Source organism: Juglans microcarpa x Juglans regia, chromosome 8S (genome assembly GCF_004785595.1).
Source record: "Juglans microcarpa x Juglans regia isolate MS1-56 chromosome 8S, Jm3101_v1.0, whole genome shotgun sequence".
Classification (NCBI taxonomy): Eukaryota; Viridiplantae; Streptophyta; class Magnoliopsida; order Fagales; family Juglandaceae; genus Juglans; species Juglans microcarpa x Juglans regia.
The window spans coordinates 7,981,396-8,006,099 of NC_054609.1; the positions used below are offsets into that span (position 1 = coordinate 7,981,396).

Here is a 24,704-nt window from a genome sequence, read left to right on the forward strand (position 1 = left end):
GAGGTAATTGGCTCCTCAAACTGCCATAAACTCTCAACTTAATTAAGTAGCTCATAACAGTGTCTCTATAGGCCTTAAGAAAAGCTATAATTTTCTTGGTACTCTTGACTTTTTCGTCAAATGGGTTGGTGATTTGATCCCAGAAATCACATTTCCTTCATGAACTTAGTGCATCCAGGGAGATATAACTGCAACCATTTACTGACAGAATTTTCTGATATGCCATTGGGTATTATGTTGTAATATAGCACATACATGGGACGGCAAATGATGAGAAATTGTTATCCTACACGCTGAACTAAATGTAGACTATAACTCCGCTTATTATCTTATGCCTTCCCTTGTCTTGACCAACTTATTTTGTTGTCTTTAATTTCTTTGATGATTTCTTTCTGGTAGATTTGCATAATTTGGTTGTGTGTCCAATGTTCTTGAAATATATAAACACGATATGAGTTTTATAAAGTCATTGTGTCTAAGATCATTTGCAAATTGGTGAAGTTTGCACTACTTAGAATGTTGCGTGCTACAAAAAGGTGAGCAACACTGAGCCAAATACATCTACTAATTGAAAGCTGTGTGATCGGTCGAAACCATTGGTTCCACTAGCACCGTCTTTTCATTAATATATAATTTCTATTGCTTGATACATATAATTAATGGAACTTTTTTTTCTAGTTGTCGATGTAATTTTTTAAGTATGCCTATGACGTGCTCCAATAATCTATAACTAAAAATGAAAAATTGAGAAATCCAGTGGGAGATGTCTCTGATGCTTAAGTCAGCGAGGAGTTAAGCCTGTAAAGTAAATACAATTAATGCATAAATTCATTATTCATTAGAAGAGCTTAACTCCTCGCTAGATTAAACATCAAAGGCATCCACCACTGGGTTCTCCGAGCTTTCCTTTTTGGTTGCAAGTCAATAGGGCACGCCTCAAGCATACTTGAAAATTGCATCAACACTAGTATTGTTAATTTTCTTTGTGAATGCTTTGTGATGTTTCACATGTATTGTCCTTTTTGTTCATGACATTGCTACTTGAAACTTCTCATTATCATTGTTTTGTGGTCATATAAACCTTTTCTGACTGCTATAATGTTGTTGCTTAAATATGTCTGGACATATGAAACTTGTCTGTGATTCTAAATGCATCTTCAAAGCAGTATTGCACGTGCTTCTTGATCTTTATTGACATTCTAGGCACTAAAGCCAGTCATTCTCAGCTCATTCGAGAGTATCTCCGTAGTTGAAAGTAAGATGGGATCTATTTTGGCTAGCCTGATATAATTGATCAAGAGAAAGCTTAGCTTTACTGTTGTAACAATGAATTTTGCTAGACTTGGCATATTTATGACTTCCTGTTGCATCCTATTTCAAAACCCACTGCTCTTTGGTTTTCTGTCTACTTTCTGGGAAATTAAAAACTTTTCATTTGTTGCTTTGCTTCATTATTAATTTCTTGATTTCCATCAATTTTCATTATGATTCATTACTTTCATTATCTGCTATTAGTTTGAATTATTTAATTTTATTTATGGCAGGTGATGACTTTGATCTTATCCTACACAGTAACTGACTGTGTTAACAACAACTCTGTTGAATATTTGATCTTTTCCTACAGCTGGTAAGCTTTATTCTTTTCAATGGGCCAAAGCAGAGTAAATGGTGAAAAGGAATGAAAAGAAAAGGAAAGGAAAATTGGAAGACTTGAATTTGTATTGTGAAATCATCACTTATTTTAAAATTTTAAATTAATAAAATGAGATAAATTTTATTATTTATTTTATATCTTAATAAGATTAAGATGTGGGCGAATTCTTATGACAACGGGAGAGGAAGTGGGTCAGGGCAAAATCTGTCTTGTATAGCCCTAACTGATGTCTTGGGGAAGGTATAATTTTGTCCGTAAGAGGGAGATTTTTGTGAACCATGTTCTCTTCATTGACCACAAAAATTTGGGCAAACAACGTTTGGCATTTCCTAAATATAGGTTTGATTTACTTTAATTTTTTGGGGGGTGGGGTTTTAAAGCTTATGGTTCCCATTTGCTTGGATGTAATAGCTGATGGAACAGATTCTGCCTATTATTCAATAATCTTTGTCATTTCTTGCCATCAGGGGTCCCATTTTTGTTGACCTAAATGCAATGAAAAAGAACGGCTCTCATCCTTTCATTTTGGCTATATTTGTCTGTCACTGCTAAATGGCTGAGTGATGGTGGGTTGCTCAACAGTGTTATGATTTTTACCTCTTTTTTTTTTTATTAAGAAAACGGATCGTATTTCATTCATGATTAAGGACATATAACTTTGACTTGAAAACAAATCAGATACAAATGTAGATAGCTCCCCAGCACACTTTTGTGACTGATATGGTCTAATCCAGACGGCAAATCTCTAAAGATCGAAGTCTAAGAGATTATCGTGCACAACTCTGTTCCAGACAGAGTTAACAGTAACCGACAAAACTCATGCCCCGACTAAGCGGAGTAGGGTGCACCAATCCCATACACCGCCTAAGCGGAGAGGGGAGATCACACTGTTTGGACTGAGATCCGAATGGACAAATTTTTTTGAATTATTATTTATCTAAAAAGTAAAGATAGGACACGAAATAAAACAACGGAAAACACTGAGAAAATCGGAAAAGATCAGTGCTCCAAGAGGCTGCTGTGGTGCGTGCAGTACACACGCCGCTTTGGGAAGAGACCGACGGACGATCTTGGAGACTCCGGACTCACAGACCCCATAGGCGCCGCGTGTGGCGTCGGCAGAGGGCCACCCAGTGGAGGGTGAGAGGCACTCGCCGAACGTCTCTTAGATCTTTAGGCTGCCTGTGCGAGCGATTCGCCGCTCTGTTTGGCGCCACATTCGGTAGTCTTGAAGATTGACTACTGGGCAACACCATGGAGGGCGCGTGCTGGTCTATGGTCACCGAAAAATTTCAGATCTGCGATTCTCTCTTATTTAGCCTGAAAACACACAAAAACACAAAAATGGAGTACTACACAGAGGAGAAGGGAGTGGGGAGAGAGAGGAGCCAGGGGGGAGGGTGAAGGGAGTCGAAGCTCCCACCCCCTCGAGTTAGATTTGAAGTGATGTTTACCTTTTATGGTTCAGATATTCAGAAATCCATACATGATTTGTATGGTAACCTAGTGGACCCCTTTTCTTGTAATTTCTATTCTCTCCCACCACAAATATAAATGGTTATCTTCCCCTTTTATTTCCATAATATATATATATATATATATATATATCTTCCCCTTTTATTATTTATATATATATATAAATATATTATGGGTGATAAATAAAAATAATTGCTCATGAAATGAAATGTTGTATCTTTTGATCATGTTGGAAAATGTTATTTTATCATGAAATAAAAATAAATGCTCATAAAAAATCCAAGGCAATTGATTACAGCCCATAACAAATAAGAATGCAATCAATTAAAGAGTGATGGGAAAAATGTAAGAACATCTTAAACTAGAGAGGAATAACAGGAGGCTTATAACCATTTTCTTGTTGTGAGGGGGTAAATACACCAGGTGCAAAATGGCTTCAATAACCCAACCCATCAAAGGGGGCTATCACTAGAAGACAAAATGAGTGAGAGGGAGAGGGGATAAGAAGGGACTAAGGGGTGAGTGTGTCAGGAGGCAGTGAGGTGTCAAGAGAAAGTGGGAAAGAGAGGGGGTCAGATACGCAAAGCAAACATCCCTCGCCACTACTGAGGTGCACGCATGAAGTGGGTTAGATAAAAGGGGCAGGGTGCCTACAGTTTGAGGAGCTTCTTCCGACTTTTAGGTTCTGCTTCGACTTCTTCTTTAACCTTTTGAGAGAGAATATGTTCCCTAGAAAGTTCAGCTCCTATTGTACAGTGAGAAATGAGAGGCTACAAGAAACTGTAAACATGTATATTATAGTAGATTCTCCCCTCCCCAAACCCTCGTGGACGTAGGCATAGTGCCGAACTACGTAAATTTGTGTATTCATCTCTTTTTATTTTCTCTGCATGTAAATACTGTTCACCGCCATGGATGTACGTACCGATACAGTACAGCCGCACCGGACCACTATCGAGGCTCCCAATAACACCGATCGAGACCCAAACCACCTTAGCGCATCCCGAGAATGGATCTTTCTTTCCTTTCGGGCTGCACGTCTGTGGGCGTTAAAAGTGACGATATCTGTGGGATCGAGATTGTTTTTGCACCAGAAGTGAGAAAATGACGATTTCTCGGCGTGCTAAATAATCTCCGAAGGAGCAGATGAAAGTTTTCCAAATAAGTATCTTCAGCCTTTCCACTTTTATTTTTATGAAAAGTACTACTACAGAAAAGGGGAGAGTGAATCTTTCCTCACCCAGGCATTTATCTTTTCCATGCACGCAATGTATAAGCCGTGAACCAAACTTCCCGGCTACTTAAGCTGTAAGTGCCATTGCTTCGTGTACTTTAACTATACAGTACACTTGAAATACACACGCTGGCATACACAAATGCACAGTGCACACAGTGTAGGGTACTACATCTTGTGCATGGCATGAACAGTGCCATGCACGGTTAGAAGGGGGCACGCTCTGTGCACCCTGAGCATCCCTCGCCCACAGGCTACAAGGCCCTACGGGGACATCGGCGGCCACCATCTTGGTCGTCGGCATAGTTTGCCAGCTTGTTGGTGGTCTCTGACCACCACGGCTGCTCACCAAGGCTCCCAGCGTGCTCGCGGAAGCACACCACCAGCCTCGAGGACCCACCGACAACCACCCCACAGGCCACCGGCGTCGTCTGAACCTCCTCGGAGACAACCCACAAGCACCGCCCAACGACAGAGACCTCGCAACATGACCATGTGCACGGGACTGCACGTGGCAGAGATATCCTCGGCCACCTAGTGGCCTGCTGGTGTTGTCTGCCCCAGGTGTCGTTCCCGACCACCTCAATTGCCAACGGTAACAGTGGGCCACGTGCGCAGTACACAAAGCGTGCATCAACACGCATGACAAGCTCATGACATTGCCATGAGCCCCATGTCCTCGCTGGTAGTCATCACCTGAACTGCTGACATCTTCTGCCACCCTCGAGGTGGTCCTCAACCACCGCAGCTGACAAAGGTGGCCCACGGCCATGCAGGCCCCATGCGCTAAACTACACAAGGCCGGTATTCTCCTTAGCCTAGTCACATCATGGCACAATAAGGGTGCCGGTGGCCATTCTGCCCCGCATGAACACCACATTCACTACCCATGACCACACGGTGGGCAAAGATGGCTTGAAGCCACACCTCAGTGCACGGACTCCATGGCCTCCTCTCTTCTGCCAGCTCAAAGCCGAGGTCCACCACACGTCGGCCATGCTCAGCGGGCAAGACTCCACTGCCTCCTCTCCTCGGCCAGCTCACAACTGAGGTCCACCACTCTTCGGCCATGCTCTGTGGGCAACGCTCCATGGCTAACACTACTTGGCCACACCAACCACGGACATGACTCTCAATATGACAAGTGCGCAGCCTGGATGATTGAGCCGCCAACCTTCAGCACAAGGCCAGCCAATTCTTTTGGCTACGTGGGCAACATGCAGCACACATTGCATGGCCTGCATTCACAGGTCGTGCTCGCTTGACCGCCACATGCACAACTCCGGAAGCCTTGCGTGTCACGCGCATACACCACCGATACCCTGCATGTTGTGTGCACACCTTGGACAGCCGCCACCTTAGCCAAGTGCAAGCGGGCAACCAACACCAGATACCGGTCGCCATGCTTGAACCACGGACAAGCATGCACCTAAAAAAATGGAAATGGAAATAAAAATAAGGAGCAAGGAAGAGAAGAAATGACAAATAATAGCGAGCAATTTTGGTCAAGCAGAGGACAAACATCAGTGGGCAAAAATCAGTCGAGCAGCTAAACACTCTGTTTTGTCCCCCTTAAAACTTATGTGAATTCTGTTTTGCTAACATAACTGTTTCTTGTGGTGCGAAACACCAGCTACACGGCTTGACACAAAATCTCTATCAACTACTTACCTCCCCGCGAGGCACCAGAGGGAAAGGTAGGCCTAAAGGTTGCCTTATCCCTCTCGCTAAGGAATGCGGGTCAACCTTAGGCTACCCGAAGATGAAGACTTACCTTTTTCGTGAGCGTCAACAGACGGGAGTGGGTTCAATGATAGACTGCCCAAACAACGTACCTTCAACGGGACCAAAGGGATGAGTGTAATTCCTAAGGCTGCTTTACCCCTCCCGCTATGGAGTACAGGTCCAACCCCCCCTCCCCGGACGGCCCGAAGGCTTACCCCAACCTCCGCCACGACAAAGTGTGGGTTCGGTACCAACTTGACCCAAACTTACCTTTCTCTGTAATGTCAACAGGCGGGAGCGGGTCCAGTTCCAAACTGCCTGAACAGCTTACCTCCTTACGAATGATGATAGATGAGCAGGCGTCTCAACCTCCTCGTCCGAGAGAGCTGGTCATCCCCCCAACAGCCCAAACAACTTACCCCGAACCCTATCAAGGTGAAGGAGTAGACCAACCACATCTCTGTCCGAATTACCTCCCCCTCGGGGTACTAGAGGGAAAAGTAGGCCTAAAGGTTGCTTTATCCCTCCTACAACGGAGTGCGGGTCAGTCCTCAGCTACCCAAAGGCAAAGACTTACCTTCCTTGCAACGTCAAAGGCCGGGAGTGGGTCTAGTTCCAAACTACCCGAACAACATACCCCCCCGTGGGACCAGAAGGGGCGTGCCGAGCCAGAGGCCACCTCGCCCCTCCTGCGGAAGAGAGCAAGTCTAGCCTCCGAGCTACTCGAATACCTACCCTGAACCTCGTGCAGTGACTAGAGGACCAGCCCCACGGCTATCTAAAGAAGTTACCTCTTTGGGGGACTAAAGTGGCAGGTTAGCTTAAGGCATCCCGACCTCTCCTCGATGGAGTGCAGGCCGGGTCCTTCTACCGCCCGAAGGTTACATTGAGGAATGAGAGTAGCAACAATACGAGTAAAAGCAGACCAGCCACATCGCTGTCTGAATACTTACCTCCTTACAAGGCGAACGGGATGAGTGTAACTCCTAAGGTTGCTCTATGTCTCTCACGGAGGAGTGCGGGCCAGCCTTCAGCTACCCAAAGACAGAATCTCCACCAATGGAATCTCCATCAACGAAATTTCCATCAGCAACTTACCTCCCCGCGAGGCGAAAGGAATGAGTGTAATGCCTAAGGCTGCTCTATCCCTCTCGCGGAGGAGTACGAGTCAGTTTTTAGCTACTCATACACAGAATCACCAGTAACTTACCTCTCTGCTAGGCAAAAGTGATGAATGTAATGCCTAAGGCTACTCTATCCAGGAGTGCAGGTCAGCCTTCGACTACCCGAAGATAGAATCTCCACCAACGAAATCTCCATCACTGGAGTCTCCATCAACAGAACCTCCATCAACTGAATCTCCATCAATGAAATCTCTAGCAACGGAATCTCCAGTAACAGAATGCCAAACGGATAGTACCTCAGACCTTCACCGCACCCTAACAAGACAATTTAGGTTTGCGAATTTTGCACTTGTGATTGGGAAATATTTACACTAACAGGTTTGACTTTTGCAGCATCTTCTATTGACCTTCCCGTGAGGGTCAATAGGCGGGTCCAGCCTTAAAGCGGCTCGGTCTGCCTCATGGCGAAGTGCAGGTTCAGTCCTTTGACTACCCAACATTACTTTTGGGACAGCATAGCGTGATCGAACATCTTCTACTTACCTTCCAGTGAGGATCAACCGGCGGGTCCAACTTTAGGGCGACCATGCCTGCCTTACAGCAAAGTGCGGTTTCAGTCTTTTGATTGCCCAACATTACTTTCGAGACAACATAACGTGGTCGAACATCTTCTACTTACCTTTCCATGAGGATCAACAGGAGGGTCCAGCCTTAAGGTTGCTGGGCCTGCCTCACTGCTAATTGTGGGTTCAGTCTTTCGACTGCTCGACATTACTTTTGAGACAGCATTTCCACCAGCAAATACCAGGTGTTCGCACTCGTGCCATAACCTCTACCAGTAGGTTACCTTCAGGAACGAGCCTCTGGAGTTAACGTGCCTTCGAGCTTCACAACTGCCTGAAGCGGACCCAAAGGGTCAACAGGCTCCCTGACCACTTCGCGCGGGTTACAACTGACATACTCTAACATTAATTGCAATTCACATTGGAAAAGGAAAGTTCACCAATATCATAACAAACAAAAACGTCGGGAGAACATAAGCCTTTCGGCAAGGCTTACGGTGAGTCTAGTCTTACAAACTACTCCCCCCTTTTACCATTTTTATAAAACTCAATAGGCGGGAAAGGTCAAGAACTGCCCGGCCTCCTAGGCGTTTCAATAGGCGAGCTAGTCGCTTGACTGCCAGGCCACCTTTAGTACTCATCTTATGCGATCGAGTCTACCTCCCGCTTATCTTGCCAGGACGGGCTTCATGCCCTACCTCCCAGGCATCCAAATAGGCGGGGGAAGTCACTTAACTGCCAGGCCAACTTGCATATCTCACGCAGTCAAGCCCATCTCTCGCCATAGCCGAGCTATGTGCTTGCACCCTACGCGCTTCATGCGGTCGAGCCTACCTCTTGCTTACCTCGCCATAGCCGACGAACTTTTGTATGCACTACAAGCGGTTGAGCCTACCTCCCTCTTATCTCACCAAGACGTACTTGCGCCTTATGCATCTTACGCAGTCGAGCCCATCTCCCATCTAATATCACGCTAGAAAATCTTTACTGCTTAATGCGAGAGGAATGGATGACCAGGGCCAGCTCCTGAGATTTATTTCTCTATTGACGGAGGCAGGTCAATTACATATTTTACCTTTAAAGATTCTCAATGCCTTCTTATATTGCCCTAAAAAATTGCAAGCAATTGTGAGGGGATAAAATACACCAGGCCCATAATGGTTTTCAAGACTCAGCCTATCAAAGGGGGCCATCACTAGAAGACAAAATGAGTGAGAGGGATAGGGGACAAGAAGTGACTGAGGTTGAGGGTGTTAAGAGGTAGGGAGATGTCAGGAGAAAGTGGAAAAGGGAGAGGGGGTCAGACATGCAAAGCAGACATCCCTTGCCACTATCGAGGTGCATGCACGAAGAGAGTTAGATAAAAGAGGCAAGGTGCCTACGGATTGAGAGGCTTCTTTTGACTTTTGGATTCTGTTTCAACTTCTTCTTCAACCACTAAAGAGAGAGCATATTCCCCAGAAATTATATTTTTAGCTCCCATTGCACAATGAGAAATGAGAGACTACGAGATACTATAAACATGCATATTATAGTGGAATCTCCCCTCCCCAAACCCCCATGGACGTTGGCCTAGTGCCAAACTACGTAAATCTATGTGTTCATCTTTTCTTATTTTCTCTGCATTTAAATACTGTTCACCGCCATGGATGTATGCACCGACACTGTATAGCCGCACCAGTCCATTGTCGGGAGCTCCCAACAACACCGATCGAGACCCAGATCACCTCAGCATGTCCTAGGAATGGATCTTTATTTCCGTCCGGGCTGCGCATTTTTGGGTGTTAACACTTGTGATTTCATGATGTGTTCTTTAATAATTGAAGACTATTTATTATATTTCATTTATGAGTCAACTATTTAATGCCACATCAAGAAATGTTAAGAGGATGATATTAAAAATGATGATAAATAAAATTTTGTTCTGTAATATGGGTACAAAGGTAAATAAATTAGTTCTCTATGTTTCTTTTTTGTCCTCAAAAAGTATGGGAGTAATCGGTTCTATTTTGTCAGGTTTTGGATATGCTTTATAACCAAACTGGTCTAAGACGATTTTGAAATTCTGAGAACAAAAACTGACCGATTAATCCAGTGAACTAAAACTTTCAATTTTTTGTTTATGTTTGGTTTGATTCGAGTTTGGATTTTTTTTATTGAGCTGGTTGATTTTTATGATGCAAATGAATAATTACCACGTGCCAATCCAAATGATTTTCACTCTAATTATTCTTAAAAGGATATTCGCTCGAAGTAATTGTATAACAAATCATGACAAACTACAAAATTGCTCCGTAGCAAAGACGATTACTATGAATAATGAAAATGTATATGTGTCTTTTATGTAATAGTAGTAAAAAAAAAATAGACCTCACAATAAAAAGTGTAAAAACGCTCACTTTTTTTTATCAGTGGAATCCTTTTTTTTTTTTTTTTTTTTTTTTTTTTTTTTTTTTATTTATAAAAACTTGCGTAAAATTTATACATTTAGCGCTTGTCTTTAACATTACTCAATTATTATATAACAATCAATTATTGGCTTAGAGTAGAGTAGTACTAGATATAGATTTAAAACGTATAAATCTTATTCATAGTAATCGTCTTTGCTACATGACTCATTAAAAAGAACATCATGACTTATTAAAAGGAGAAATGATATTTGCAGTCATAGAGTGCACAAACAGCGCTCAATCTATTTGAAAAAAAAGGAGTAAATACGGGACCTACATGACGAAAACTAATTCTTTAATAATGAACCCTACTATTTTTCAAAACAACTGCACGATGCTTACGTACTCTATGTAACATTACTCCATTAAAATAGAGCAAATTCTTTCGAGTGGTCTCACTTCTCTTAAAAGGATCTGTATGAAATTTAAACATACAAGACCAACACAAAACATTTTCTACGAGGTCATTTGAAATTCCCAATGTACCCCTATATATTCACAAGATTGTGTACCAATTCACTTGAACAACTTGGTTAGTTCTCAATCTTGTGGCTATTTAAACAATTAAAATACTTAAAGGAAATAAATAAATTTGCATAAGACAACTATTGGTTACAAAGGGAAACCCTTTGAAGAACTCCTCCAATGTAAAGTCCTACGGTGCAACTAAACCCAGAAAATATAATTTTATTATTTGAAAATCAAATTACAAATAAGTTCTCAATTATAAAACATTTGTATTGACTCTCTTACTTTACCAGACAAACGACTCATTTGTATTCTACCGCATTAGCAGCCAGAACCTCTGGTGATCTTCAAATATTGCATTTTCTCCTGGAACTCTAGTGGCTAAAATCCAATCAACGATCCTCCAAACTTGGAGCATGATCACACTCAAGGAGAGATGAAAAATAAGATGAAAACTCTCAAGTAAATTTTCTCTCTCAAGCACACAGAATCTTTATAGGGTAATTCCTAGCTCAAACTCCTTAAAGAGTTATTAAACCGAATCCCTTTAATTATGAATTCTGAAAAGAGTTCCAGTTGAAGTAGGACTCTACTAACAAATCAAGTTTGTCACGAGAACATCTCTTGGTGGATTGCTGATATTTCGCGATAACTCTTCACTACAATTTCTGATTTCACTTCACTCTTCTGTTCTGGATAAGTGCAGATCTTTATGGACTCGATTTACACATAACTGACTTATCTAAAAAAATTCTAAGACCTCTAGATAAACTCAATGTTGTTATAGATAAAGTCAATAATTATTTTATATTTATCCAAAAATACAAATATGATAATAAGATAAACTCTATCATTTAGTCACCTAGTCCTAGCCAAGCTTTTATATTTACAATCTCCACATTTGGCAGATTGGTGACGAAACCAACTTGATGAATATAAAGTCCCTGTAAATATTTCAAACAGCAGAACAAAACAAAAAAACAAACAGCAGAAATTTCTAAATAATCACAACTCAGTAAAACTATTGACTTAGAAACTCAAAGATACGATTAGAGTTAACCAAGTTTTAAGTATTAGAATAAAACATACCCAAATGAATAGAATATATTTTCAGAATTACATTCAAACAAAAAAACTGAGAATAAAAGAAAATAAGCAATAAAAGATAGATTTTTCTGCTGCTGCTACTCCCCCGCAGCTGTTGCTGCTCCCCCCTCAATTGCTACTCTCCCTTTTTGTCATCAATCAGCCATGGAATTCTATTGCTCTTCATCTAAACCAGCGACATGGTCCACTACTTGTTACATGTCCAATGAAAGCTAAACCAGTCTATCATTTGCTTGAATGCAATTAGAACAGACAACGGCTAGTTACTACTTTCACTTGGACTAACTTGCCTCTCATTTAGCAGTGAATGGGACAAAAAAGTGATTTGCTCATGAACTTGAGCCGTAGGTATAGTAGGCTCGGGAGGTGATGAAGCAGACTCAGTAGTGGGATTTTTGTTCTTAGTGAGCACTGTTTCAGACTTGACTACCGTAATAGCTGAGATAGAACCTGCCACTTTCATTGTGGGCTCATTGTTCCAAAGAGGAACTTTGGCTTTCATAGCCAATTTGGTGATTAAGCAGCCAAACGGAAGATTCAGCTATTTTCCAAATGAGCACTGTGAATAATATTGACAATATGACGGGGGAAATCAATTGAGACCCCAGTAGCCAATACATACATAAAGTAAGCTCTTTCTAATGTAGTTTCAGTGTGCCGGCTAATGGGCCAAAAATTTGTTAACACTATTTTTGCAAGCAGCCTATATTGAGGTAGCATATGATTCAAAGGAAGTTTATGAGTTTTAGCATGCCACTTTGGACCATCAGGGCCAACAAAAAGATTGTGCATGGTAGTCTTTATGGGGACCCACATACCCTTATAAGGATACAGTGGTGCTTCCACCTTAGAAATATCAAACAGCTCTCTAAGAATAGCGGGGGATATCTCAATTTGTGTTCCATGAAAAATGGAAACAATGCTATGATCCTCAAGATTGAAATGCGTAATGTTTGAATAAAACTCACAAACTATTTCAACACAGGTATGGGAGAGGAATGAGTGAGTTTCTCCCAACCTCGTTCAATGAAAATGCGACGAATGAGTTCAAATTCATCCGTAGGAAAATCATTTATGCTTACCTCGCGTTCACCCAAAACAGGTCGTTTGGAGAACATAGTTCTCTATGCAGTCTCAGCTGCAACAATTGTGAAGTGATCAAAAGTAGCACCTGATGGTGTAGTTGTGGGTGGAGACGGAGAAGGGGCTGAAGTTTCTCCTAGTTGCACTTGTATAGGTCCAGATTTGTCTTCACATGAGAAGTCCTCAATTTTCTTTCGCTTTGCTCTTTCTTTAAACCTCATTTGTATCATCATGTCAACAAGATTAGAATAAAAATAGCCAATGTTAGAATTAAAAGATTCTAATGACAGTGAGGACAATGACATTATCAACCCCTCGAATTTAACTCAACTTTTCACACAGACCAGTCACACTTATGTTCTAGCAATACATGTAAGACAACCTCATCAAATAGATAGAAACACGTAGTGTGGCTTGATTTGGGAATAAACATAAATACTTGGTGTGCACTAGGTTAAAACCGAAAGCTATAGTCACATTACACACCAAGATTTGGCCTCAATACATGTACAACTTGCTCTCAAATGATCAACTCCTTCAACGTCTACTCAGCTCAACCAAAAATTAATCTCAAACTTCACATAACCAAACTTCACAACCCAAACTCCATAAGTACATGCCAAACCCTAGGTTAAAATAGGAGAAGGATTTGATTTAGATAGAACCCTTACCGTGAAAAAGAGATGTAGAAAAAAATGATTACTTCTGGGTCTTAATCACACGAGACACAAAATCGATAGGATGATGCGTCGTGCGTGTAGGCTTCGAGATGAGGAAGGAGAGTGCCGTGGGTGTGAGTGATTTCAGGGGAAAATGGGAACTCTAGGTGTGTTTGTATGTTTGGCAAAATGCCTCAAGTCACTTAAGTGACTTGTTGCCTTGCGCATGCCTTAAACCACATAGTCCCACTGGGACTTATGTCAATAACTCAGAGTCCAAGTCCCAGATTTAAACCAGTACTCAATGCTTACCCAACCAAAAAAAATATTTTATATTTTTATTACTTTATTTATATTGTTAAAATAATTGGATAAATAAACTAACCAAAACTAAAATAAAAATAAATTATATATATATAAACCAATGAAGCAAGTAACATGCTTATATGTATCTTAGCTCAAACATAGTGTATCTTCACAAAACAATTTTAATAGAGTACACCATCTTATTTGCAACAATCACTATGGATGTTCACACCTAATAAGATCATCAATGTCAAAGTTCATGTAAGTATATGAGTGGGCAAACTTATATAGAGCAGTAACTTCCTATTTCTTTTTCTTTTCAATATATCTTTGACAATATTACTCATGAGTGTTCTCTTCTTATAGATGCTCTCAAGAGTTTGTCACTCACCTCAAAAGTCAAACTTTATACTAAGGCCTAGATACATGAGTATTTCCTCCAAACACTATTTTGCACAACCCATTTTATGTCCATTTTTGTTGCTCATCTTTTTCTACAGTGATTTGAGTCACGATTCTTTCTATAAGAACTTAAGAGATAGATTTGTGTATAGTATTTATATTTTTTCGCAATGACATAGTACCGAGTTTTTCTATATGGATCAACTATTTATCTTTAGCAAGGGAATATCTCTTTATTATTGTACTAGGCCAACTAGTATTAGTCAATTTAAGGTATGAACTCCCTCTATGGTGAGCATCTTCATTGACCATATAAATTTTAATTATAAGATGCATGCATATAAGTTCCTCACAGTACTTTGTAAATGAACTTTGTCAAGATGACTCATAGGGTTAGTATGCACAACAGGGAGTTCACACCAATTACTTTCCTTAAGAACTCAAACTTTAGACCATCTAAAGGTTTAGTAAACAAGTCAGCCAATTGATGTTCAGTAGGAACATGTCCACAGATACTATTTTAGTCTCAACCAAGTCTCTAATAAAATTATGTATAATGTTAATGTGCTTGGTTCTTGAGTGCTAAACAGGATTTTTTGAAATACTTATTGCACTAGAATTATTACAATAAATCGTCATAGTATCTTGAGACAAACCATAATCTTCAAACACCTTCTTCATCCACAAAAGTTGTGTACAGCAACTCCCTGCAGTTATGTATTCGGCTTCAACTATAGATAAAGAGATTGGGTTTTGCTTTTTTACTTACCCAAGCGACAAGATTCCCTCCAACATAAAAACATCCACCCATAGTACTCTTCCTATCATCAGCATCCTCAGCTCAATCAGCATTCAAATAACCAACAAGTGTTAGATTTGTGTCTTTAGAATACCATATCCCAGAATCAACAATTGCATTAAGATATTTTATGATTCTTTTTACTGTTGTAAGATGGGATTTTTTAAGATTAGCTTGAAATCTAGGACACACACCAACACTAAAGGCTATATCGGGTCTACTTGTTGTAATATACAGTAGACTTCCTATCATGCTTTTGTAAAGAGTAGGATCAATGGTTTTACCTATAGGATCATTGCTGATTTTTATTGATGTGCTCATGCGAGTGAGAGCATTGCTTTTTCCTTTAATTCCAAACTTCTTAACAATGTCTCTAGCATACTTAGATTGTGAGATAAAAATACCTTCTTTACATTGTTTGACTTGTATTCAAGAAAAAGTTTAACTCACCAATCATACTCATTTCAAATTCAGATTTCATTTCATCAGCAAAGTTATATATGCAAGAGACTCATGTGTTACTCAAATACGATATCATCAACATAGATTTGAGCAATTAAAAGTTGCTTACCTTATCTTCTTATGAAAAGAGTTCTATCGGTTTGTCCTCTAAACAAATCATGATCAAGCAAATAGGTTGTTAATCTTTCATACTAAGCACGAGGTGCTTGTTTCAGTCCATAAAGGTTCTTCTTTAACCTGTACACATATTCAGAATAGAGGTGAATAACAAACTCTTGAGGTTGTTCAACATATACCCTCTTTTTGTAGTAGAACATTTAGGAAGGCACTCTTGACATCCATTTAATATAATTTGAAGTCTAGATGGCAAGCAAATGCAAAGAGAATACAGATAGATTCCAGACTACGGGGGTAAATGATTCATCAAAATCGATCCTGTCTACTTGACTGTATCCTTGTGCAACCAGCCTTACTTTATTTCTCACAATAATGCCATGCTCATCGGATTTGTTTTTGACAATTCACTTAGTACCAATAATGTTGTAATTTTCTGGTCTAGGGACTAACTCTCATACATCATTTCTAGTGAATTGATGGAGTTCTTCATGCATGGCGTTGAGCTAACTTTCATCATTCAACGCTTCCTCAACTTTCTTGGGTTCAACCTGTGACAAATAACAAACAAAAGAAACCTAATTTAGTACTCTTTTCTAAATCTCATACCTTCATCTAGCTCACAAGGAACATTCTCTTTTGGATGATTTTGAATAACCCTTGAAGAGGGTTCTTTCACTTGTGAATTTTCTAGTGTTTTTTCTATGTAATCTCCTTCATTTTGCACTTGTGAGTCTTCTTCACTAGCTTGCACCAACTTGTCCATATTTTCAAGTTCTCTCATAGTATTCTCGGTTGAATAGTCATCCACAATCACATTAATTGATTCCCTAACAGATTTTGTGCGTAAGTTGTAAACTCTATAGGCCTTACTAGTTGAAGAATAACCAAGAAACACTCATTCATCACTCTTCCTTTCAAATTTATGAGTGTTTTCTTAGTCTCTTAACATTTACTACCAAAGACTCTAAAATACTTTACCGTAGGTTTTTTTATTTTTCTACAAACCATAAGGAGTATGTTTGGTGTAGGGTCTTAGGACTACTCGATTCAGAATGTGATTTGCTGTGTTTACAGCTTCTCCCCAAAAATGTAGTGCCAGCTTCTTGTTGCTTAACATAGTTTGAACCATTTCTTGAATTGCTCTATTTTTCCTTTCCACCACTCCATTTTATTGTGAAGTGATAGGTGCAAAAAAATTCCTGATATATGCCCTATTCATCACAAAAAGAGGTGAAATTATTATTCTTAAATTCTCCACTATGATCACTACGTATTATAGAGATAGAAACTTCATTTTCTGTTTGTAGTTTCTTGAATAGCTTCTTGGTAAGGTCAAAAGTTTCAGATTTTTCTCTCAACAGGATGGTTCGTGTATGTCTTGAAAAATCATCTACAATCACCATGATGTACTTCTTTTCACCAAGACTCTAGGTTTGTGTTGGACCCATCAAATCTATATGCAGTAGCTCAAGTGGTCGAGAAGTAAGAATATGAGAAACTTTCTTGTGTTGAGCTCTAGTTTGCTTTCCTTCTTGGCATGCTCCACAAACTATTTTCTTGGCTTTAATGGCCTTGGACAGTCCATTTACAACTTCTCTTTTTGAGATCTTTGATAGATTCTAAAACTAATGTGCCTTAGGCTTTGATGCCACAACTCAACTTCATCAAGTAAGACTCTATGGCAGCTCAACCTTGATATTGGAGAGACTCCATAGCAATTATCTAAGGTTCTTGTGCCCTTTAAGATCCATTCTCTAGCTTGATTATAAATATTGCATTCATCTTTTAAAAACTGCACAAAGAGATTATTATCACAAAACTAACTAATGTTGAGTAAATTAGCTTTAAGACTATTAAAAAATAAAACATTATGTAGAATAGGTAATTTCCCTTCTACAACAGCCTTGCTTCCATCTACAAATGTCGCGGTGGCTCCATTGGTTGGTTTCACCTTCTTGAATAACATTTTATCTCCAGACATGTGTTTCAAACACCAGTTGTCCAGGTACCAAAGACAATCTTCCATTGATCTAAGTGTTGTGTGAACAACAAAACACATAGCATTTTCTTTAATCACCCACTTCGCCTTGAGTTTTGACTTGTTCTTTTTATTTGCACCGTTTTGCATGATCTTTTCTTTATTTTGAAAGCAAAAAGCTGTTAGTTCACCAAGCTTGAGACTTATGAAGTTAATTTGTTGACTCAAATCATCAACTTGATTCTCTAGGTTCTTCCCTTTCCTTTTTGAATTTCTTTTACCTTCAATTTTCTGCACTTGATACAAATTAAAACAATGTGGCCTTATATGACCAGCAACTCCACAATTATGACAAGTAGGGATAAATTTACCTTCATACTTACCTTTCTTCATCATTTGGATAGCTGAATTTCCATGCAAAGTTTTTGAATAAACTGACTTAGGTACAACATGATTTTGAATGTTTAAACCTTGACTTCCTTTAACAAAAACAATACTTTTAAGTGCAGTGGCAGCGGATGATGAGGCTTATTTTTCTTTCCCTTTGGAGGTCATATATCCTAGGCCAGTTCTATCACTACTTAATTTCTGAAAACTCAACATTTATTCTAATTTCTGTGTAGCAGTTTTTTGTTTGCACTCCTGAAAATTTTCCAATTCTTTTCTAGTGCAGCCTTTTGATAATTTAATCGTGATACTTCAACATCAGAAATTTTTAATACCTCCGAAAGGTTATTTTTCTCATTCTCTATAGCAGTAAGTTTACTGTACAACTTCTTGTTGAGTTTCTTCAGTTTGACCATTTCTTCACACACATCATTGTATGCTTCATGTACACTTAGTTCTTGGTCAGCATCAACAAGTGCTACATCCGAATCACTATCATCACTTTCACTTTCAAATTTTGTTAGTGTAATCTCAGGAAAATTATTCACAATAGTAGAAAAAGTCATAAAAGATTTTTCATCATCTGATGATGAATTTGAACTTTCAAGATCTGAACTGTCACTAAGTGTGACATTTAATGTTTTTCCTTTACTTTTCTTGAAATTTGGCATTCAATTCTTATATGACCATAACCAAAACATTCATGACACTTCACTTTGTCATCTTTCTCAACTTTATCTTTATTCCAATTTTCAAAATCATTTTTCTTAGCAGAAAATTCTTTTCTTCATTTTTGTTTACCACTAGTCTTTTTATTAAACATAAATTTTTTGAACTTTCTCGCAATGAGAGCTATGTCCTCATCGTTCAAATTTTTTTATCAGAAAAATCCTCACGGCTTTCTTTTATAGTTTTTAAAGACATAGACTTACATTTATTTGCTTGAGGAAGTGAGGATTCATACGTTTGTAAAAAACTAACCAACTCTTCAACCCTTATTGCATTCAAATATTTACTTTCCACAATAGCAGTCACTTTAGACCGAAATTTTTCAGGTAGCGACATCGAAATCTTCTGCACAACTCTTAAGTCTTCGACTTTTTTACTGAGATTTAACTAGAATTTCCAGTGTCATTTAGCTTATCATAAAAATCATTAAAATTCTCATCTTCCAGCATCTTAATCTCTTCAAATTTTGATGTTAACAATTGTAATTTAGAATTTTTCACAATTTTTGTTCCCTTATGTGTAACATCCAAGTTGTCTCATGCTTCTTTAGCAATCTCGTACATGAAAATTCTCTTAAATTCTTTCGGAGATACAACCATGAAAATAGCATTTAGTCCCTTGCTCTTCCAACTACAATTGTTAGCCTCATCTCTCATTCAAGCATCAATATTTGCTTCGGGTTTAGTCCACCCTTGTTCAATGGAGTACCATACTTGTTCATCCGAAGGCTCTCATGCGTACTTTTCAATATGCATAATTTTCACTATTGAAGTGCGACAAGGCAGCCAACGATGACATATTCAACAGGGCACGGATCACATTCGAATGAGTGGACCATGCTCTTATGCCAATTAAAATTTCCAATGTACCTCTGTATATTCACAAGATTGCGTACCAATTCACTTAAACAACTTGGTTAGTTCTCAATCTTATAGCTATTTAAACAATTAAAATACTTAAAGTAAATAAATAAATTTGCATAAGACAACGATTGGTTATGAAGGGAAACCCTTTGAAGAATTTCTCAGAGGTAAAACCCGATGGGGCAGCCAAACCTAGAAAAGATAATTTTATTATTTGAAAATCAAATTACAAATAAGTTCTCAATTACAAAACTTTTGTATTGACTCTCTTACTTGACCAGACAAACGATCCGTTTGTCTTCTATCGCAGTAGCAGCCAAAACCTCTGACGATCTTCAAATATTATCTTTTCTCCTAGAACTCCAGTGGCTGAAATCTAATTAATGATCCTCCAAACTTGAAGCACGATCACACTCAAGGGAGATGAAAAGTAAGATGAAAATAAGTGAATTTTCTCTCTCAAACACACGGAATCTCTACACGATAATTCTTAGTTCAAACTCCTTAAAGAGTTATTAAATCGATTCATTTTAATTAGGAAGTCTGGAAAGAGTTCCAATTAAGGTAAGACTCTACTAAAGGATCAAGTCTATCACGAGAACATCTCCTGACGAATTGTTGACGTTTCACAATAACTCTTCACTGCAGCTTCTGATTTCACTCCACTCTTTTATTCTGAATAAGTGTAGATCTTTATGGACTCGATTTACACATAATTAACTTATCTAAACAAACTCTAAGATTTTTAGATAAATTCAATGTTGTTATAGATAAAGTCAATAATTATTTTACATTCATCCAAAAATATAAATATAATGATAGGATAAACTCTATCATTTAGCTACCTAGTCCTAGCCAAACTTTTTGTTTTTACATCACTAATTTTCATTATAGTGATTTTTAATATTTTTTTATAATTATTCATAATTAATTATATTTTAAAAGAGTATTTGTATTAAATAAAAATGCATGATTGCAAATTTGCAAAGTGCACGGTAACTCGGGGCTAGTTAGGGGCTAGTTAGGATAATGAGATGAGATGATTTTAGATAAGTTGAATAAAATATTATTAGAATTTTATTTTTTTAATATTATTATTATTTTGAGATTTGAAAAAGTAGAATTGTCTATTATATTTTATGTAAAAATTTAAAAAATTGTAATGATAAGATGAGATAAAATAAGATGAGGTGAGATATTTATGTATCTAAACCGGTTTGAATCATTGAGGAATTCTATACATCAACCACTATTCACTTTCACACCCTGCACCTTTAGCTTTTTTTTTTCATAGGGTGTGGGGTGTTTTTCAAAAAGTATGTGATATTTTTCATAAGGTGTGGAGTATGAGATAATGAATAGTAGCTGACGAAAATAATTTTTTTCTCTCATTTATAGCAGGTTTGGGGTATGGGATGAGACATAAAATTCTCATATAATCTCATCTTATTTCATCTCATCTTATTTCCAAATATAATTCAAATAGAGAAATGCTAAACATCCCGAATGAGTTTTTTTTTTTCTTAGTGATTAAAGAAGTGTTTTTTAATGATATTGTGAATTTTTTTATTTTTTTAAAAATGTTTATGATGATTAAAAAAATATATAAAATAAAAGAAATAAAATAAAATAAAATGTGCTATTCGGGAACATTTATTTTTCGGAAAGTGTAGTACTACTCATTCAAATATTAAATTTTTAAATTAATCATTACAATTTTTTCAAATTAATCATTATAACCTTTTGAAATAAAAAATAAAAATAATTCTAACTTTTTCAAATTACAAATAAAAATAATATTATAAAATAATATTTTATAATATTTTTTATTTAATTTTTTCTCTCTATTTTTTCAAAATCCAAAATTAATCAACTCAAACCATTTTAGTTGGACCGTATTCGCGATTTATTTACGTATTCGAACAAATAAAAATTCTATATACAAACTATCTTACTTATCTTAACTCCTCAAACCTGCCAGTCCCGTGTTGTCGGACCCGTCCAAAAAACTCCCCTCTCTCGCTCTCGGAGTCAAACTGCTGTCTGTCGGTCTGTCTCAGTAATTTTTAACTCAATCCACGAAAGAATAGAGAAATAGAAAAGAAAAGGCGCGATGAGAACGAACGACGAGGTTCCACCGACAACAGTAGCACTTCCTTCGTCGACGTTGAAGAAAGAGAACTCCGACGCTCATCCTGGGTTCTTCGGCAAGACCCGGCCGTACAAGTTCTGGGCTCTGGCCGCCATTCTTCTCCTCGCTTTCTGGTCCTTGTTCACCTGCTCCGTCACTCTCAAATGGTCCGCCGGTGATCTCACCAGCTTCTCCGGCCATACCCACTCTCACATCCGCGACGATCTTGATATTCTCGTACTCACGCATCTCTCTCTCTCTCTCTCTCACTCTCTCTCTCTCACACACACAAACTCATATACACACCCATTGATTGTCGTACATGACTTTTGTTGGCCTTGATTTTACTCTTTTTTTTTTTTGGTTGGGGGGGTGGGCATAGGAAGTGGAGGAGAGAGAGAAGGTGGTGAGGCACATGTGGGATGTATACGCTCAAAGCAAGAGTAACAGACTGCCTAAGTTTTGGCAGAAGGCTTTCGAAGCTGCTTACGAGCATTTGGTTAGTGATATTCCCGGCGTCCGAGACTCTGCCGTTTCCGAAATTGCCAAGATGTCCATCAGCTCCATCACTCTCGACCCGCTTCCTGCTCAATCCCAGGTAATATATCAACCTCTACTTCTTGATTCTATTGTTGATGTGTTTGTGTGTGTGTGTGTGTGTGTGTGTGTCCAATAGGCTATTTAAGAATCAGGTTTTTACATTTTGATTAGCAAAACTTTTGCAATTGGCGTTTGCTTCTGTTAGAGAGAAAATCATTAGAGATAAACTCAGATCAAGATTTTGATTTGATTTTCTCTCTAACAGCTTCTGTTCGAAGTTTTTCCCTTTCAGGGTTGGAGCCGACATTGAATAATGATGATCTATCTATGTTTGGATACATTTTTCTTCCCAGATTCTTTTTGCTCCAGCATGCAGTTCTGGGGAATTGAGGTTCTGGCTATTGCAGTGGCCGGTGATGAAAGTTTACCAAAAATCATTAAGTTAGAGAACTAGCAAACCATATACATAATAATGACTCCAATTAATTAGCAGAACTTTGTTTACTATTTATATTACAGGTCTTTTATACTGTTTGAGAACTTCAAAACTTGTTTAAAGCCTTCTTTTAAACAGAACATAGTATGTTGGAAATAGCATGTTCAAAGCTTACTTGAAATGATCCATAGGTTATTGCTGAAGGCTAAGTCAAGATGCAATCCCATGTCGGTATAGTTTGACTTGTCCTATGATGTTGTTTTTGTTTTTGTTTGTTATGAGCTAACCCATGCTCCAGGTAAACCAAAAGCATAATGCTTCTAGTAAGTCAAATTATAATATCATATAAAATGTCATATTTTACCAAATATTCTCATATTCCCTTTGCATTCATTCATTTTACTAATGCAAGTTGTTTACAATTGCCAAATGGCGATTTAAGATAAGATTTCAGTTTCATTAAGTTCTTTGATATGCAATATTTGTTGACTTTTCTTCCATTGCTCTATATGGTCCAGTGGAGTGTTAATATAAAGCATTTCCATTGTTTGATTACATTTACTCTTTTTGTTTTTCCTCCCTTTCATTTATTCTAATTTTCTCCAATGTTTTAAATCGATTCTTCTTAGCAATTGATTATTTTGTAACACTTATTTCACCTTGATCTGATTTTCTGGAATGCAAGCTTTATATATTTTGAACATACTGAGATCAAAACTTGATGCATTATTCTTTTTTAGTACTAGAGAGGGATGTAGATTTTTTCTCAATCCTAAACCGGCATTTTTGTTCAAGAAGTAAAATTGCTAGATGATTATAAAATCACGCTACAACTAAAATACGATACAGAAAATTATAAATAGTTGTAGAATGTGTCAAGTTGAGGTATAATTAGCATTACAAACTTCTAACGCTGTAAATTAAATTACTAGAAGCTGGGTTTCCTGCTTGCTAGTCCGCTCTCCAGGAAGCCATCAATGGGAGAGGACTGGAATTATATTCTGAGTAATAGAAGAATTTTGTTTTGTGACAACCTATTTTAGAAAACCAAACACAATATACATATAAAAGATACAAAATGAGACCCCGAGGCAGAAACCCTTGGTAAGATTGGTTGGTGGCTTATCATCACCGATGACGAGAAAATTGTCGGACATGGATGCTATTATACTGGTTATATTCTTCAGTTGGTTTAACTGCTGCAGTCTCATTAGATATTTTCTGAGTTCTAGTCCAGAAGGAGACGGGACATGTAATATAATGTATAACTTTTTTTTTTATAAGTAAAGGATAATTAAATATAATGTATAACTGATAAGGAAGTCCTGTAAATTTTGTGAAGGGGTGCTCTCTAGACTGTCAGAGGATTGTGTAAATTTTTTATGTAGAATTCTAATGTTAGCTCAATCATGAGCCGAAGAACAGGTTATTAACACACTGTATTGCCATTGTGTTTGTGTTGTTATGCTGTCCAGAGCACTAGACTTTCAAGAAAGAGCCCCAAACAAGCAGGAAAAGTCAAGCAGGCAAGTACTGTTGGGAGTAGCCGATAACTGGATTCTTCATTCATGTATTTATGCACTTTGCCATATCCCCGCTTCCTGCTTGAAGTTCGGCAGAAAATGGTAACGAGCTGGAGTGATGCTGCTATATATTTGAGTCTTTGATAATGGAAAAGACTTCAATCCAGATGTAGTTTACACTTGACCTTCAATATTATCGAAGACTTCAATCCAGATGTAGTTTACACTTGACCTTCAATCTAGGGATCAAAGTTTTACTTGTTTGTAAAAAAACTTCTGTATTTTCAATTTTTTTAACAGCAATGTTAGATACAAATAGATTTTTTCATATAGATTTCAGATACTGTATAAATCATTTTCCTTTTCGTAATATTACTCATTAGGTTAAACAACATGGTTAAACAACATCCGAACTCTAGTCATTCTGTCCGATTCTAGTTAAAATTTCAGAAGACCAGATTCCTGCTATATTAATGCAAGTGACAACT

The 24,704-nt window shown here is 38.1% G+C and overlaps 1 protein-coding gene, 1 long non-coding RNA gene and 1 other non-coding gene across 4 annotated transcripts; 2 read left to right on the forward strand and 1 right to left on the reverse strand.

Annotated features, from left to right (window-relative positions):
* The first annotated feature begins 259 nt into the window (after positions 1–259).
* Positions 260–339, forward strand: LOC121245145. The gene has a single exon (XR_005936557.1). It is a non-coding gene; the product is annotated as a small nucleolar RNA R16 (small nucleolar RNA).
* Positions 340–21,571: 21,232 nt separating this feature from the next.
* Positions 21,572–24,402, forward strand: LOC121244869. Of its 2 annotated transcripts, XM_041143098.1 has the most exons (4): positions 21,572–21,954; positions 22,100–22,315; positions 23,789–23,946; positions 23,990–24,184. In XM_041143098.1, coding segments are annotated over exons 1-4 (630 nt in total). In that variant the 5' UTR covers positions 21,572–21,699; the 3' UTR covers positions 23,991–24,184. The 2 variants fall into 2 exon arrangements, with proteins under 2 accessions (XP_040999032.1, XP_040999033.1); XM_041143099.1 differs by lacking the exon at positions 23,789–23,946 and having other exon boundaries at positions 24,169–24,402.
* LOC121244870 lies at positions 24,265–24,558 on the reverse strand. The gene is made up of 2 exons (XR_005936501.1): positions 24,449–24,558; positions 24,265–24,401 (listed from the first exon to the last, which is right to left on the reverse strand). It is a non-coding gene; the product is annotated as an uncharacterized LOC121244870 (long non-coding RNA).
* Positions 24,559–24,704: the final 146 nt, after the last annotated feature.